At 37.4% G+C, this 17459-nt stretch overlaps 1 protein-coding gene across 2 annotated transcripts in view; it reads right to left on the bottom strand.

The window, feature by feature from the left end:
- The window catches only part of LOC128029011 (roundabout homolog 2), a 349624-nt gene extending 332373 nt beyond the window's left edge, over positions 1–17251 (bottom strand). For both annotated transcript variants that reach the window (XM_052616454.1, XM_052616451.1), the window contains exons 1-2: positions 17111–17251; positions 14565–14696 (exon numbers count right to left, since the gene is read on the bottom strand). In XM_052616454.1, the coding sequence (XP_052472414.1) occupies positions 14565–14682 (118 nt within the window). In that variant the 5' untranslated portion in view covers positions 14683–14696; positions 17111–17251. The remainder of the gene's footprint in view (positions 1–14564; positions 14697–17110) is intronic.
- Between the last annotated feature and the right edge of the window lie 208 nt (positions 17252–17459).

Raw genomic sequence — 17459 nt, 5'->3', positions numbered from 1 at the left:
CATATTCAATGTACTGTGCAACAACAAGACACAAATAAGAAAAGATTTCCAATCACAACATTTTAAATGACTCACCTTTCTGCCTTCATTTAAAATGTTGTGTATACAGTATTTACTGTAGAATTTGCAGTGGTTTGAAGTTTTGGGATTAAGAAATCCTTATTTTACACAATTATAATGCTTTCATCGATCTGTGACTTGGCAAAGATGTTAAAACCTATAATAAAAACAACAGCTCTTCAACAAAAAATGCATCAGATAACCATACTAACCATCACTGAAGTCACAGACATAACATATAACAGACAAATACAGACAGCAAGAATGCAAACATATTAAACAACAAAGTAGTTTAGCTTAGTAAAAAGCAAGTAGCAATGTCCTGAAGGCAAAGTTATGGTCTAACAGCATGTGAAAATGACCATCACTCAGAGTCCTACTAAGAATTTCCATTTGTGTCAATTGATCTGTTAGTCTTGAATACACCAGAAATCATGCTATGGATGAAAACACCATCATCGAGGACCAGAGGCCGAGAATCAGTCATTGTCAGCCAGGCTTTCCTGCCCCTTAGCAGGAAATGTTTGCTCACATGCTTAGCCGAGCGGACGATATCCAGAAACATTTGTCCACAGCACACTGTGACAGATGTATGTTTTACATGCCATCTCATCAAGCATCCGAAAATAGATTTGGATGGCCGGTCCGATCGAAATATAAACCGAGCCCCAGCAAAAGGTCTGTATAGGCTGTATAGGCACGCGGAAGTGAAATTTATTGGAAGTTTGGGAGCAAATGGTCTGTGCTTTGCCACCCCATGTTATGTGCCAGCGGCGGCAGTGGTAGAAAGAGCCAAAGAGATGGAGGGAGAAATGAGGAAAAGAGAGAGAATGAGAAAGATTGAAGCAGAGGGAGAGGTGTGGTGAAGGAACAGCTCACTCGTTCGCTCAGCTCAGGATGGATGTTTCCCATCATGCAGCTCAATCACCCACCCAATGATTCATTTCACAGACACTTGGGTAATTATAGGAGTCAGCTCCTCACCCCCGGGAGAGAGAGAGAGGGGGACTGACAGAGTACAGAGGAAGTGGAGAAAACAGGAGGAGCGAGAGAAAGGCAAGAGCCTGGATGAATGATAGCGGGATACGAAGTGACTAACTGAAGGAGTGAGGGTGAGATAGAAGTGTCTTAAGAAAAGGATGAAAGGACGCCTGATAGCACAGATGTTCGGATGATGACAACATATTGAATGACGTGACCAATTCGGACGAACAATGATTAGAGATTTTGTTATTTTTTTATTAACGCTTCTGGATTACCTTGTTGTGGTCATTAGGATGATACAAAGCAATTTTCCGATCTCATTCACTTGACCATGCTGTGAGAGTGAGTGTTAAATCCACATTAAAATAATTGCGGAGAGTGAAGGGAGGAAACTGACAGATTACGAAGGACAGATGTGGAAACATGAGATAAAAGAAAAGGAAAGGGGGGAATGAAAGGAAAGAAGGGGGTTGAGGAGTGTGTGTGACAGACGGCCAGAATGGTATGATGATGGGGTGGCGCTGTGTACACATCTGAGGCTATTTCAAGTGTAAAAGCTCCCCCTGCTGGTCAGACATTTAACTGTTCCTCAAAGTACTACAAATGGACTGCAATGTTGTCCTTTTATTTTTTGTAAATATAATATACAATCAAATATTCAGCATAAATATAAAAACTCCATGCTGTGATGTGACCTGTTACTTAACATGTCTGCAAAAACCTTGGTGGCTAAATTGTTTGAACGTCCAATTATGAGCATACAAAGAGAGTGAGAAACCGAATGAGAGTGGAATTTTGTGCGAAGCGTAAAAAGTGATTTTGCTGCGGGTGGTGTAGGGGGCTTGTTAAAACGTATCAGATAGAGGCAGGCGACTAATTCATTTCAGTGGACTGTTTAGGCATTGATTGTACTGCCACAGAGAAAACAAGAAACCCATTAAGACAGAGACGACTATTCGCTGGACCTACGGAGAGCATAGCGGATTCCCAATACAGATGGCACCATTTGTATTAGATTTACCAGCCACCATACATGCAAAGGTCAGCAGGGCCATTTTTCCTAGACTGCACCACTAAAGATGGACCAGAGCATGACCTGCATAGAAAACTATGCTCAGCAAAATACGAATGTGAACTTTTCCACAATGCATCTAGAAATGAATACGCATTTCCAAAATGCTTCTAGAATTGAAATATGCATTTTGCAGACAGTTGCATCCGAAGTGGGATAGATAGATCTCTCTTATTCTCCTTTGCCTTCATGTTGAATACATCTATCTATATTTTTACGACTCTGGGCAATATCTGCATAAACATAAAGCTCTGTTAGATATTTCCAAGGCCGCAGCGAGCAGGTGCAGGGCTATTGTGGCGCTCACAATTTATCACCCGCTCCTGCTCCCAGAGAACACATTCAATAATGTGCCAGAAAGATTAATCCATCAAAACATATACACAGAAACTCATGAACGACCATGCACACTCAATATAAGAGCGGGGCAATTTATGCACACAGCTAGCACAACGCAGCAGTTTGTAATAGGGCTGTAAAAAGACCCATTTTAGTTGTTTCAGTTCATTTAATTAGTGCTTTAGCTTTTCAAAATGAAAGCTCACCATTGTACATCAATGGCGGTGGCTGATGCATGACAGAGCTACTCAAGGTCTGTGTAAAAATCAGTGAGTTTTTTGTTCAGAGGCTACAGCTGGCCACTGAACTAGGAGAGCGGTAAATTGAACCTAATCTCTAACTTTCGAGACACATTGCTCCCATGAGCATAGATGGACTGAGCGCTGGAGCAGATGCACCCAATACAATTGCATTTTAATCTGATCAACCGCAAGATACAACTGCCCCCCTTTTCCAAAGTAGCCAAAAGTAAGCGTCAGTCTGAGGCTATTAGTTTTTATTTGCTCAGGTTATTTAGCAGGACTGCACTGCTAAACAGTGCACTGTGCCCTGTAATTGAGTTGCCATGTAATAAGCAATATATTTACATATATATTGCTATATGTAGGTATAAAAAGTGTGAGTATAAAATTTTCCAGGACTGGAAAGGAGACCTGGTGGCCGGTGACGTGCTCAGCCTTTTCAAGCAGAATAACCCAGAGTCTGGACTAAACAAACTGCATTAATATCATGTCATAAATTCTGCTGTGCATTCCCTGGGCCTCCTAAAGCTGCAGGCAGACACTGATCGGTTGTTCTCACTGACGCCTACGAGTGGCTCGGATCACCCCAGGGCTTACGGCTGGGCAGAATGGCAAACAAGCAGGTAGATTTATGAGAACTGTGTACATACTGATAGATGAGATAAAAATGCAAGCTTCAGGGCAGCACTGTAGCAAAACACCAAAGTGTGACAACAAAAAAAGCACACACACACACAAAAAAGGTGTATTTTTCCTTGGGTGTTTTTGAAGCTAAACCACAGGTGTGCTGAAGCTCAATAGGAAGTGTCTCATTGCATGACGCCTCACTTCCTTTTTTCACCTGTTTCTCACTCCATTTATAATTGGCTGACTGCGAGACATGCAAAGAGGGTCGTTTCTGCAACACAAGAAAAAAAAGTGGCAAAATGAACATGAAGTGCAAATATGAGCATTAAATTATGCACTAAAAGAGATTAAGCAGTACTTGTGCAAATTTATGATAATTTAATTTAGCTGCTTCTGTGTAATCCAAATTTTTAAATGTAAATGTAAACATATATCCAATAATGATTAAATGATGCACAGGATAAAATGATGCTCTAAAAGTTCTTCCTTCAAAAAGTAACTATCAAGAATCAGAGGAAATGATTATTATTATAAATAAGTAACTTGATGGCAATTTTTAATTATAAAATGCCATAATAAAGGTTGTTTATAGACAGATTCTCATTAAATGAATAAATAGATAATCACCTTCATAACTGCTTTACATTCATGTACTTCTATGAGAGTTCTGGAGCTCTTCAGTACATGAACCTAAAGGAGTGAGGCACATCAGCGGTTGAGTTCCAGTGGTTTTGGGCTAGCACAAGGCTAAAGGCAGACACGGGAGGGTGGGGTATTGACAGGCCAAGCAGCAGGCAGACAGACATGATGCACAGCCCGGCATAATCAGTACCCAGGCTCATTAATCTACAGCCACCGCTACTCTTGATGAGAGAGTGATGCATGGGGAAAACAGTTCCTCTTCAATGTCACCGCTTCCTTAGAGGAGGGATGGAATGGGCTCCTGGATTGGTTCTGTATGAATCAGAAGTACTGTAGAATCAGTGCATGGAGTGGTAAATTGCTCTTTCAAGGTATAATAGTTTATTCAGGCTTTGGGAAACAACAATAAAGGTACAACATGTATAAATATTTTTATAATAAAACTGACTTACTTGTGCGCTCTCTTTGATCCTTGCAACAAATAAATTTAGCTTGATCTGTCTTGCCGCCTGAACTGACAAAAAGCTCATTTATGATCATGAATCAAAGTGAAAGGTCAGCTATTTCACGATAATAACAGCTGCATCTCCTCTAATCTTGAGGAAAAGAGTTATTAGCCTGTAGGGTGCTCCAGAAGGCTGAATGGGGCCCGGGAGACGTTTCGCACGCGGTCCCAGTGGAGTTCAGGCATCTCCAGAAAAGAACAGGGCAGCATTCAGACACACACTCCAAAGGCCAAAGGTCGTAGGGGTGCTTTTCTTGTGTAATTGTAACATATCCCAGAGCGCGAGTCACATCAAAAACAGCCTGCTCCATCATACTTTTTTGTGTTTATTTTCAGGAAAGGACGTGAGCTCGGATCGAAGCACGTTTTAGGTCAAGAGGGAAGCTACTGTTTCATCAAGAGTAAAATTCCATTTGAAACGCACTACATTTCAGTTTCAAAAAGCAATTGCATCTTCAACGAATGAGCCATCAAATTACAAGAAAGTGGGAAAATTGCATGGCCACAGGGGTACAAGACAAGATCCTCGAGAGCGCAATTACAAAAATAATATTCTCTCAGTCTCAATGCGATGCGGAATTGTCTGACGTCTAAAGTGAAAGGTGCACATTAACTATTAGCCATCTTGTTCTCCAAGGTCATCAATAGAAGCATTTTCCAACTAACAGATATTCAATGAGCTTACATTCCATTCTCTTCATTTATATTAAAAAAATGGAGATCAGCAGCACTCCTATTAAAGACAAGTCAGAAGAGCCGGGTGTGAGACACGAGAGGGAAGGAGTCAATGGGGCTTGCAGTGTGATGCAAAAGTCTGCTTGGCTGCTCTGCACAGGGCTATGAAAAGCAACCACAAGCTTCAATCATTTTTCATGAGCCCAGGAAGTGACAAGTATGACATTGTACAAGATTTGCTGTGGGTATCATGTGCCACCTCTTCGGTTCAATGATAACAAGGTCATCCCTACGGTGAAATGAGAGCGAACATATCTTTAACGACTGGCCCAAACAGCAGCTCTTAAAACGTGGCCGTAAAGTCATTTGTGGCTGCACTGGGTTATGTTTCGTGCAGTATGTCTGCTTTATGAAGTCTGGCGATGACAGACAAGACCCGTTACATTCTGGACCATATATCATACAGGCTATTGGTAGCTTGGGCACAGAGGCGATTTCAGTAGAAAATGTGAAGTGAGAGGTGGAAAAAAAAAAAAGAAATAGAAGCCCAATCACCCTATTACAGAAAGAAAGAAAGCACTTTAAGTGCTTTGTCTGGGTTTGTGCTGTTTCTAGTTAAAAGGGGTCAATAGCGCCCCTCAGTGTTAAAAAGGAGAAACACACTGATTTAGTTTTACAACATATTGATTCAAACCTATTTCAATTCAGTGTTTTCTTTGCTACTTTAAAGTTAATATGTGATTACTTTAAAAATATCAAAGCTTTAACAGTCATTGATCGATTTAACTTCCACATTCCCAATTTAGCTACAGTATGACTGAAGCAACTATTGGTGGAAACTATACCATGCTAAATGTTATAGTTGCGTAAGTGACCTACCTGCTCGAAATAACAGATTTAAACTGTCACAACGTGCCTGAAGAAAATCAACTCTTATCAGGCGAACCCCAATTGAAAATTGCGCATACATTTACACCATACAATTTATCACTATAACAGTTATCATAGCCAAACCATATTTCACTTAACCAAAACATTTTAACCAGCAATATTTTCTTCTTGCCAACAGCAACATGATTTACGATTTCCCGCTAATTGTCGTCTTTGTTTTCTGAGGTAATTGGCGGATTTTATGGGCGGAGCTTCATATCTACAAATAGCCATCCCTCATAAAAATGAACATTCATGATAAACATTTTCATATAACCATATTATGTCAAGTTTCTACATTTATTGTAGCCTATATATATATATATATATATATATATATATATATATATATATATATATATATATATATATATATATATATATATAAACATTTTCTTATCTGCCAGACAGTGTCATTAAAACAAATAAAATAACAATGATACGGAATGCTTCTTTAACAGTTTCAAAGACATATCATTATAACTTTATTATGGCTTTACAGTAGTGATAATATATACAATCTAATAACTATAACAGCCATTACTGTGTCCTCTTTTTATTACTAATATAGAAAATCAACATGTTAAATAAATATGCGCTTCAGATGTAGAGATTGAAGAATTCATATCAGGCAAACAATACCTGGATTACATTCTGCATACGATGAGATTCTCAAATGTGCATCCAGTGGACACTTTGCCGTCCAACAGTGCCACAGGATGAGCAATTATTTTCATTCAAGCTCACCACTGATTGCCACATGCAAGTTTTATTACCATGGATTGCCACTAGAGGGCCTCAGTTACTTAGACTTCCTTCACTTCCTAAACTTCATGAACATTTCATTTCTGAAAACCACTAATCTATTCACTAAATTAAACACAGTAGACAACAGTTATGGGTGCATGGTGTCTTTAAACTAAACTAAAAAAATAAATAAAATACAAATACATTTAAGCACAATTTTATAAAAAGAACTAAGAACAAAATATAATAAACTACTGTATTCACAATTATACATTGGTTATTCTTAAGATTCACACAAATGCATATTTTAATAGGTGCAAGAGAATGGAATTTACTGGAAGAAAAATACAACATGAGGTGAGTACTGAATGACACCCCAATGCCGGAAGAACAATTCATCATCATTCTTTCTTCCAGGTGTGTCTTGACACCTGCCTGCTGAGAGAATGAAGAACACAGCAGCTATCTGGACGACAAGCCATACTCTCTGACGCAGGAGCTCAAAAACATTGTCTGCCCTTTGCCAAGATGTACTTGTTCTCCAGGCCTTTCCATTTATTCTCAGTAATTACCAAACACAAACACTATTAGTTTGGTAGCAGGCAGTGACTCGTGACAGCTGGGCAGTGAGAGCTGATTACTGTGAAGAGCTGCGTGTCAAGCCAAGTCACCTTTGTTTATATAGCGCTTTATACAATACAGATTGTGACAAAGCAAGATATTACATTAAACAAAGTCTGCACAGCTTGCATAGTTCTTAAAGTCACACATTGTCTCTTTGAGCTTCAATGACTGTCTGCTTGTAGAAAATTGGATATTGTGTGGGGTTGAGCTGAATAAAAATGGCTCATATTCCTACTACAGATGGCCAGTTATCTGAAAATCTCCAAGATATTTCTCATGTGTTGGGTTGATATGACTCATGGCCCATTGGGACCAAAATGAATCTAAGCTCAGAGAAAAACAAATAGCCATTTGAGATGATAAACAAGCCTCTATCCTTCTATTGAGAGGGGAAAGATTTTTAAGTTGAGACGTATTGACATTGCAAAGCCATCAGTATTAACAGACACACGGAGACATGTCTGCGTCTGGCATTAATATCCCCAGAGCACTACACTTTACAAATTGACCCGTGCAGAACGACAAACGTTGGTCCGGAGTTTTTCACTCGGGATTGTTTTGAATTGCTATTGCTCAGCAGTTCCTCGTTCTGAAATCCATCAGCCTTCCATTTATCTCGGAAAAGATGACACAGGCCACCGACTAATGGCTGACTGTGAGCCATTTCAGTGATGAATTCGCAAAATCATCCAAAGATGAGTAAAAGTCTGCTTAGAGGTTTTGCTTTGTGGCAGTAACAGCTATTTTTGACACATACCACATGCCAATATAGAACAATATGCTGTATGGGTTGAGAAACGTAATGCATAAGCGGTACTCCAATTACTCTCCTTGAAGAGATTTTGCAAGGGTTTGTGTTTTTGTTCACAGTTTATGGATGTTACTTAGTATTATAACTGCAAACAAATGCAATCAAAAACCTTTTTATAAATCCATTCTAAAACAAGATTATAAAATGGCTAATTTTGCTTCTGTAGTGTTAGCCATGCTACATTAGACCCCACTGACTATTTCTCAGAACATCTTTTGTGTTGTGTAGAAAAAAAGGTAATGTAAGACAATGTGAGGGTGAATAATGATCACAGAAAATATTTTTTGTGAACTATCCCTTTTAAAATTGTCATGCAGCAACCATTATAAAAATCTCTCATACGTTTTTATTTTGTGAGCTCAAAATATAACAATAAAATGTTCTATATTTTTTAAAAACATCAATGCAGCCTTAAATCTGTCATTCTGAGTAATAGTTTCATACACATTCTTATTCCACTTTTCACAGCTTCGAGCAGCAACACTTCATGTCACGCTGATCCCAGATCTGTCAAAAAGTGCAGGAAATTAGGACATCCACACCACAAAAAACAAAAAAAAACAAAAAACAAGTCTGCTTCGGCAGCCCTCATGCAAGTCATTTTTTGTTCCTAAAGCAATGTGCCAGACAAAGTCAATTCTTGAACTATTTTAACTGCACGAGTCTTTATCACTCAAAACGCCAAGCTAGGATCAGGAAATCATGAATATACCTGTCAAGGCATTTTGCCCATTAAAAGATTCCAATCAGATGTAATAGGAATATCTCACCAGACCAATGAAAATTAGTTGAAAATGTATTGTTTCCCCATTAGAAAAGATTTGGAGAATTTTGGATTACATCACTATCTCATCAATCTGTAGTGAATGGATGCCGTCAGAGTCGAAACAGCTGATAAAACATCACATTACTTCATATGACTCCAGTCCATTAATTATCGTATAGCGAAGCGGAAAAACTGCATGTTTTGTGAGAAACAAATTCTTCTTTAAGACATTTTAAACTGAAACCATTGCTTGGTCAAAATACAAGTCTATAATCCATATGCGTATTAACACAGCAATACCAATTACAGTAATGCTTTATAAGACAATAACGGATGAACTAGAGTTGGTTGGATAATTTTTGAATATTGTGATGTATTTATCAGCTTTTGGACTCTCACTCTGACTGCACACATTCACTGCATATAATCCTAAATTTCATTTTTGGGTGAAATATTCCTTTAAGTCACTATTTTGAGTTTGAGATTATGAGTCAGCTTTGAACGACTTGTCTTGTGCTAAAGGTTATTGTGTCACTTTCAAATTAGCAGACAGCTCATCTTGACGGGCAGTTGTATCGCAGACGTGAGGGTCTGGGGTAAAACCACAGGGGCTGATAAACAGATGGAACAGTGTCATGAGCACAGAAGTGCTGTCACCTCTACCACTCCTCTGCATTCAGGAGTATGATGGTTCACAAAAAGTCCTTTTACAAGGTGAAAAAATAGACAGCGTAGAGCTCATGGAAAAATATAAAACAGTATTCAGCAAATTTTAGCTTAAGTGAAACCCAGTGCAGAATTTAACATGAGTAAAATGCAGTCTAATGATGCAATATAATTATTATTGAAGCTCAACAAGAAAAAAAAGCAAAAACAAAAAAACAATCACACCAGAAATAAACAAAAGCAAACTGAAATAAAAATAGAACCTAAATAGTAATCCTAAATTAATAAATACAAAATAAATAAAATAAAATACTAATAAAATTACCTAAAATTAAAATGAAAACTGAAAATAAAAATATAAAAGCTAACTGAAAATACTAATAAAGACTAATAACAGTCTACAAAACAAAAATATAAACAAACAAATGAATAAATACACGCATACACACATAAATCTAGAATAACAATACTGCCTTGTCAAAGCGTCTGAAACTGAAGATAGATATAGCATTATTTACTGCTAACAAAGCTGAGGGACAGCAGTGCCCTGATTCAGTTGGAGGTCCCTCTCTCCGGACCACTAGCTCATCCAGGCAGTAAAAGTAGGCTGACAGGGATACAGATGGTCTTGTATACATATATAAACAACAACTGGTTTATCAAGGTGTCGTAAATGCCAGGAGCAGCTGGCTACCATATACCTGAGCACAGTGAAAAGAGAGAGAGAGAGAGAGAGAGAGAGATAGGAGAAGACAGAGCGAAAGAACGAGGGAAATTGTGCTTGGGCGTGGGCACACAGTACAGTATATGTGTGTGCAGCGTTTGTGTGTGTGGGACCCGGGGAGAGAATACATCTGGTAGGACAGCTGTTAGCAGTGTACAAGAGAATACTGATGGTGGTGGGGAATGATAAATCACACACTTTGCAGCATTGCAGACAGTACACCATCACACCTGCATGTGTACTCAGGCACTGTCAAGAAATGCTAAATTATCAATGACGCTGTTAAAACAACACAGCTACAACTGTCTAAATGTGTCCGACTTGACAGTGAAAATGACACTCTAAATGAACATCTAAACCCATATTTAATTTCAAGATCAAATTATTTTGAAACCCTTGTATATAATTGCTTACTGAGAACTTACTAGTACTATTAGTACTAGGGTTAGAGATAAAAAAATAAATAGATCATAATATAAACTCTTTGTGCTACAGACATTGATATGTTAAAAACATTAAACAACTTTTCTAAGTGAAAACTTAACTTTTCCCTCAAAGATAATAAAATAAGTGAAAAACCTACCATATCTACACTTTATAACTGGTTTTCACAGCAATGACATAGAACCACCATTTTTGGGTTCCCCAAAGAACGTTCCAGTAAGCAGTTCACAAAGGTTTTAATAATTTTTTTTTTTTTTTTTATGTAAAGTTTCTGTGCAATAGAAAAGTTCCATGGACGTTAAAGTTTGCACATGAAAAAATCAATGCCATTAAAGCACCTTTATTTTTAAGAGTTTAGGGACCCCTTGACTTGGAAACCTCATAGCAACCACACAGAACACCCTAGCAATGCACTAAAACCCACTCAAATCGTATAGGCCATTCACACAAAATGAAAATGTTTTTAAAAACGCTGGACAGTACAAAGCGCAAGATCTTGAGATACATTTTTTATATAATTTTTTTTTATTTAAACTTTTAGAGTGCCACACTTTTAGAATGCTGTATTACAGTATGTGTGAGCCGCTGCAAAGACATGAAACGTGAGCACAGAGGTCAAAGATGTCCATCTAACGCATTTAAACAGAAAAACAATGGAAAATAATGCAGTGGGATGGAAGAATGCATTCCGTGTGAACGGCCCACAGAAATCTCCAAGCAACAACCTGGCAACCACACACAACAATCCAGCACTGGCTGGAATTTTCATTTTTGGGTGAACTATCCCTTTAATTGTGGTCATAAAACATAGTTACACATGCAATAAATCAGGCCATCATCTACAGTATAGAAATGCATCCGCTCTCCATAAGATCAAAGTACGCTTTAGCCTCTTGTGCCTCTATATACAGCAGATCAAAAATCAAAACCCGGGATGTTATCCACGCAGGTAATCACATGCAGAAAACATCTCTACTGCCCAAGATCAAACGCAAGGGGCGTAACATTCTCTCCTCAAGTAAAGAGCTGCAACCTGACACAGAGCCACAGTGGAGCCAGAGAGCTCAGGTAACGAAGATGGATGTCCTGTAATGCAGTTAGTCTGCGGGTACTGCAGATATAAGAATCCAGTCAAAGCTGAACATCCCAACATGAAGCATCTACAAATAGGAGATTTGCCTCAAACTGATTGCCCATGTCCTCAGAAGTTATAAACAAAACTGGAAATATGGTTTTCTGGGATAATGGAGCAATAATTAGGTTTAGGAAGTCATTTCCAAAAAGCCAAAAACGTGATTTACTTTCCTTCCACCTATTTTGATATAACTGAGTTTCAAAGGGAAAGGTAAACTTCAGAGGTACTAAAGCAAAGCATAGAATTTATAAGTCTGTTCCCTGTAACCCTGAGCTGCTGTTCCCACTTCTGGCCTTTTAGAAATTAATTCTTTCAAAATACACTTCGTTAACTTTGTCTACTATTGCAACAATGTTTAGCAGTGTACTTTCATAAACATAGAAGAACAATATCATTTCCACATCATCTCAAATCACCGTTCATTATATGAAATAACAGGCGTGGAAATAATAGTTTGAAAAAAAAAGAAAAAAAAAAGAATTCACCACTTTTTTATACCACTTTTTACACTTAAAAAAATTAAATAAAATTTAAGCAACTTTATATTCTGATTTACTTATAGATCCCTAATGGTAAAAATGTTCAAAGTGATAAAGAAATAAAATCAAAATCAAGGGGAAAATCAACACCTCACAGTAGAAGAACCACCAAGCATGAAAAACTAAGTTCTGGGAAAAATGTTGCTTTTGAATAATTATGCTTTTCCAAGCCATTAAACTGAAAATCTCCACCACTGCCATCATATTTACACAGGATTATACATTTGAGTTCACAGGAGAAGCAGACGACTTCTACGAGTCGCCTCACACTAAAAATAAACCTTCATCCATGCATCACAAAATACCAGTGGCAACCTGATGTCAGCTTTGTCAAATAATTCTTCACTACATCCCCGAGGATTTGTCATGTGTTATGTTTGACTAGTTCTTCCTTTCGGTCTCACTCACTCACGCCCGTCTCTACTGGCCTCCTGCATATTTTATTTTGGCATATGCCACAGTTGAGTTCCATTAATCAGTCCCTGCTTGTATAAGGGCTGAATTTTAAACCCTCGTGACGTTACAAAAGCAGGTCTGGTATTAACCTTGTAGACGGAGGCGGTTCACGCATCCACAGCACTTGGCAATGAAGGGAAAAGGAGAACTTCTCAAATTGTTTCCAGCCTGAGCTGCATGAGTGAATGGCCGTGTGTGTATGTGTGGCCATTCCCGGCTCCACTATAAATAATCCTGGCTGCTGGAGAGATGGAAGTCTGCAGAGAAACTGACAGTAGAGGGCAACACGGCCTTGTCTCCTTGGGAGACGCCAATTAAAACTGGACCAGAACCCAAAGTGAGCAACCACACAGCAACTACTTGAGAGAATGAGAAATGGGTTTTGGCATAAAGCAAATTCAAAGTAAAATATTCAAGCAATTATTAGAAGCATTTCACTTTTTTTTCGGGGGGGTGGGGGGGGGACAGTTAAGGTTAGCTTTTAGAGATGTCAACTTTCACATCGTTCTTCATTCATATACTGTTAATGTTTACATTGAAAAGGAACCATTGTTCGTATTTTAATTTTTCCGGCTTGTGAAAAAGAAGTGCATTTATACGTATTGAATGTGCACTTGTAGTGAACTTTTTAGAAACTGAAATAAAAGGCCACAGAACTTAAAAAGAGACACTTTTATGATTACATTTCTTAAAACAATTATGTATTACACCGTTAAAAGTTCATTTTGTAATCATGCAAATTACAAGTTTTTAGTACATTTTAAATCACAGTTTTAATAATCTTTCTTCTTGATTTGATTTTTTTTTTAACTGTAGTGAAAGTAAAGTTGATCCATTTTAAGTGTAATAAAAACCAACTTCATCATTATGAATCTGTAATTACAAATATATTTAAATACACTTTTCAATAGAAATTACATTAAAGTGTATTTTAATTTTCTAGAAATGCTTTTCATTGCATTCAGAAGTACACTTTAAACATATTTCCAAGACAATAGAAGTTATTATGAAATTATATAGTAAGTTGTACTTGAGTCTTACATAAGTGGGTCAAAATGCAAATTATTTCCAAAATCGAAAGTACAGTTTGTACTGCTACATACTTAAGTACGCTCTTTTTCACAATGGTGCGTTTGTCTGTTGCTATGGATCAGATTCAGAATTAGATTCAAATTCATAAATCAAGGTAAAACGGGATTTAAAAGGTTAATATACTTTGCTCAGCAAATGTATCACAAGAAACAAACTGACATACAACAAAATCCTGATAGATATTTAAAAAAAAAAAAAAAAAAAAAATCTGGTAAGAAACCAAAAATCAGTTTTGCTTTTTTTAACAGTCCCTTTGAGCTAACATGACTAATGCCCTTTATATGACCTTTAAGTTAAGAATAATGAGTGTAAAATTCCCCCTTAAAGAACCGAGCATCATCACTCCACAATACAAAGCACCAGACGATCTGGCCAAACGTTCACAAAAGTAGTAGCATACTCCAGCGACATTCACATTGACATTTGGGCTTGAAAAGTTGAGGAAAAAATACCTGAGAATAAAAAAAAAATCATTAATTCTTACCTTGCCCTTGAGCACCCACTGAGCCTGTGCATCGCATCCACAGGACACAGATAATGAGGAAGAGCGAAGGCCCAGCTAGGACAGCATTACACCTCGCTCGGTTCGGTTTGGTGGCCATGACACCATTGGATACTGTCAGACAGGAAAGGGATAAAGACTTTTGTCAAGTAAATAATTGTACAGTAAGTTGAATATAATAAATTAAGCATTTTTGATAGTTAAATAAATATTATATAACATTAATCAAACAAAAACACAAAATCAATAAAAGATCAAACAAATTAAATAATATTCAGATGTCAGGTTCATATTTCAAGTGCTACTGTTAGTAATAGAGTACAGTTCCTTTTTGTGTTTTGGGAACATTGTGTCATTGGTTCAGAATTTATAAACCACAGGTTTATGAATGTAACCGAGACCCATTACAAGATCATTTCCCATTTTTCTTAATATCTCAAAGGATATCCGAAAGTCAAGATGTGTTCTGATACTACAAAACATCCAATATGCGATTACTTTAATATCCAAGGACTAATTCCTAAAGCCACGCAAAATTTATCATGCAAAATTTATCATGCAAGACGTAGCCAAGCTTTCTTTTTTAATTCACTGAGAGTAAGACGACTGCTATGAAATATAACTCATGGTCTGGAATGTCCCACTCATTAAATACAAAGCTTTTATGAACCAACAATTTATCAAATTTTAACAATATGTTTGTTGAGGAGCATTAAGGCCTAAATTTATGGATTTACCATTACACTTAATGAAGTATTATGTCTATATGATACCAATGACTAAAACATGCCCAGCTGACATGGAGCGCGGTATAAGTGAAAAACTGGCAGAAGTTGCAGCTCACAATCATTTCTGAGTACTGTATGAAATGGAGATTAAACAATGTAAGAGACATTTCTCATTGTCAGCTATGACAGTGCACACTTACACAAATAATGCTTAATGTTCCTAACATGCTTGATGATTTCAGTTAATGCAATGCAAATGAAAGACATACTGTACAATAGTATGCATGCAAAATACATTACTTATTTATATATATATATATATATATATATATATATATATATATATATATATATATATATATATATATATATATATTCTCATTACAAAAATTGAAAAATTAATAAATAAATATTTTTAATCTTAAAAAATTTCTGACATGTCCTTTTACAAGCTTGAAACAAATATTATTACTAAATTGACACTTTTCAGTCCTTTTTGAAGCTTGAAAGCTCTACTCTTAAAATGTATATTTAACACAGACAGATGATGATGATGATAACAATAATCATAATAATATTAATAATTATTAATAATTTAATGTTTTGTTAAAAATGTAATATATTATATGAATATATATATTTCTTAATATTGATTATACTTCTGTCCTTTTTAAAGCCTGAAAGATCTGCTATGCTCAGAAAGATAAATGATTTTTTTTAAATGTAATATTTATTTAATTTTAAATGTTAATTTAAAAAGTCAAGCATCTCGGATATTTTTTTCTCCCTTTTTATTTAATTCACTGTAAATACGACCTGACCTGTAGTCATGCATGTTTGACAATGTAAGAATTAAACATTTTCCCTAAACTATCCCTTTTAAAAAACTCTTACCTAGAATATAGCCAATATCAAAAGAACTATTCAGTTCAAACCTGCTTGACAAAACCTTCATTGACAAAAGTAGGCGCCACAAAGAAGACTAATTCCCCTGATCAATATCTACTGATTATGCTACGGTTTAACGTGGATGGCAGTGGTCCATGACTCTTGCTCAGAGGTCTGGGGGCAGTGCTGGACACAGGCCCAGCAGAGACAGATTGTTGTAGAGCGAGATGGATATAGCCAGGCGCCTTGATTCCTGTCCCCCCTCCTTCTGTCTGCTAGATCAACACACGCCACAGCTCTCAAACACAACAACCTGTTTGAGATTAGCCTTCAAATGGGCTGCTCTGCATACCGACAGTCTTAGGAGCTTCAGCAATTACATTGCCTTTATCTTGTCATGTCAGGATGTTTAAGTAGGCCGCTGTCTGTGCCGTCCACACCTCCACAGCGTGAACAGATCCAACCGCTTTCAGAACCACGGACAGCAGAGCAGAGAGCAGAATAGAGCTGTCCGTAGTTCTGAATGCTTTTGGATCAGTTCACGCTGTGGAGGTGTGGATGCCACAGACATGCTGTCAGAATGTAATTACGTGGGAGTCTCAAAGTGCCAAGAGAGAAAAAAATAACAGTTATTTTTTTATGTGAGTTTTTATGTGGATCTGCATGAAGTCTAACAATGAAAGTTTACATGCTACTAAAGCTAATCATCTAAATCCAGACAATTTAACAAAAAGCTGACAGATTACATACTGCATGAATAATATTGAATAGCACATAATATCCACTCTAAAGTGCACTCAACACCAACATAAGATTAATGTGAGAGCACTGTGACTGACATCAACACACCATGTGACAACTGCGTTTACTCACATGCACATGCACAGATGGACTGCCTCTCATCTGACTTACCTCTATCAGCAGGTACATTCAAAGCGAAGCTTGAGAACGCTCTGGCGATGCATTTCCTGCGAACAAGGGAAGCTGCTCTTGGAATAGTCTGCGCACGGTTGGAATTCCTGCCCTCTCTTACACACAACTGCCAGAGCACTCTGCCTTCCTCCCAGGCTCATCCCATCTGTAAAGCAAGAGAGAGATGGAGCTCACAGGAGACAGAAAGAAAGAGAGAGGGGGGGGGGAGTCAGCCAGGGAGACGGAGAACGAGAAAGAGAGAGAGAGAGGGATGGAGGGAGGAAAGGATGAGGAAAAGAGAGTAAAAGAGGAGGAGAGAGATTGTTTTGATAATGCAGATTGTCATAAG

This window comes from Carassius gibelio, chromosome A15, assembly GCF_023724105.1.
Source record: "Carassius gibelio isolate Cgi1373 ecotype wild population from Czech Republic chromosome A15, carGib1.2-hapl.c, whole genome shotgun sequence".
In the NCBI taxonomy this organism is placed as follows: Eukaryota; Metazoa; Chordata; class Actinopteri; order Cypriniformes; family Cyprinidae; genus Carassius; species Carassius gibelio.
The sequence above is the reverse complement of the archived record's forward strand: the minus strand, read 5'-3'. Positions and strand labels throughout refer to the sequence as shown.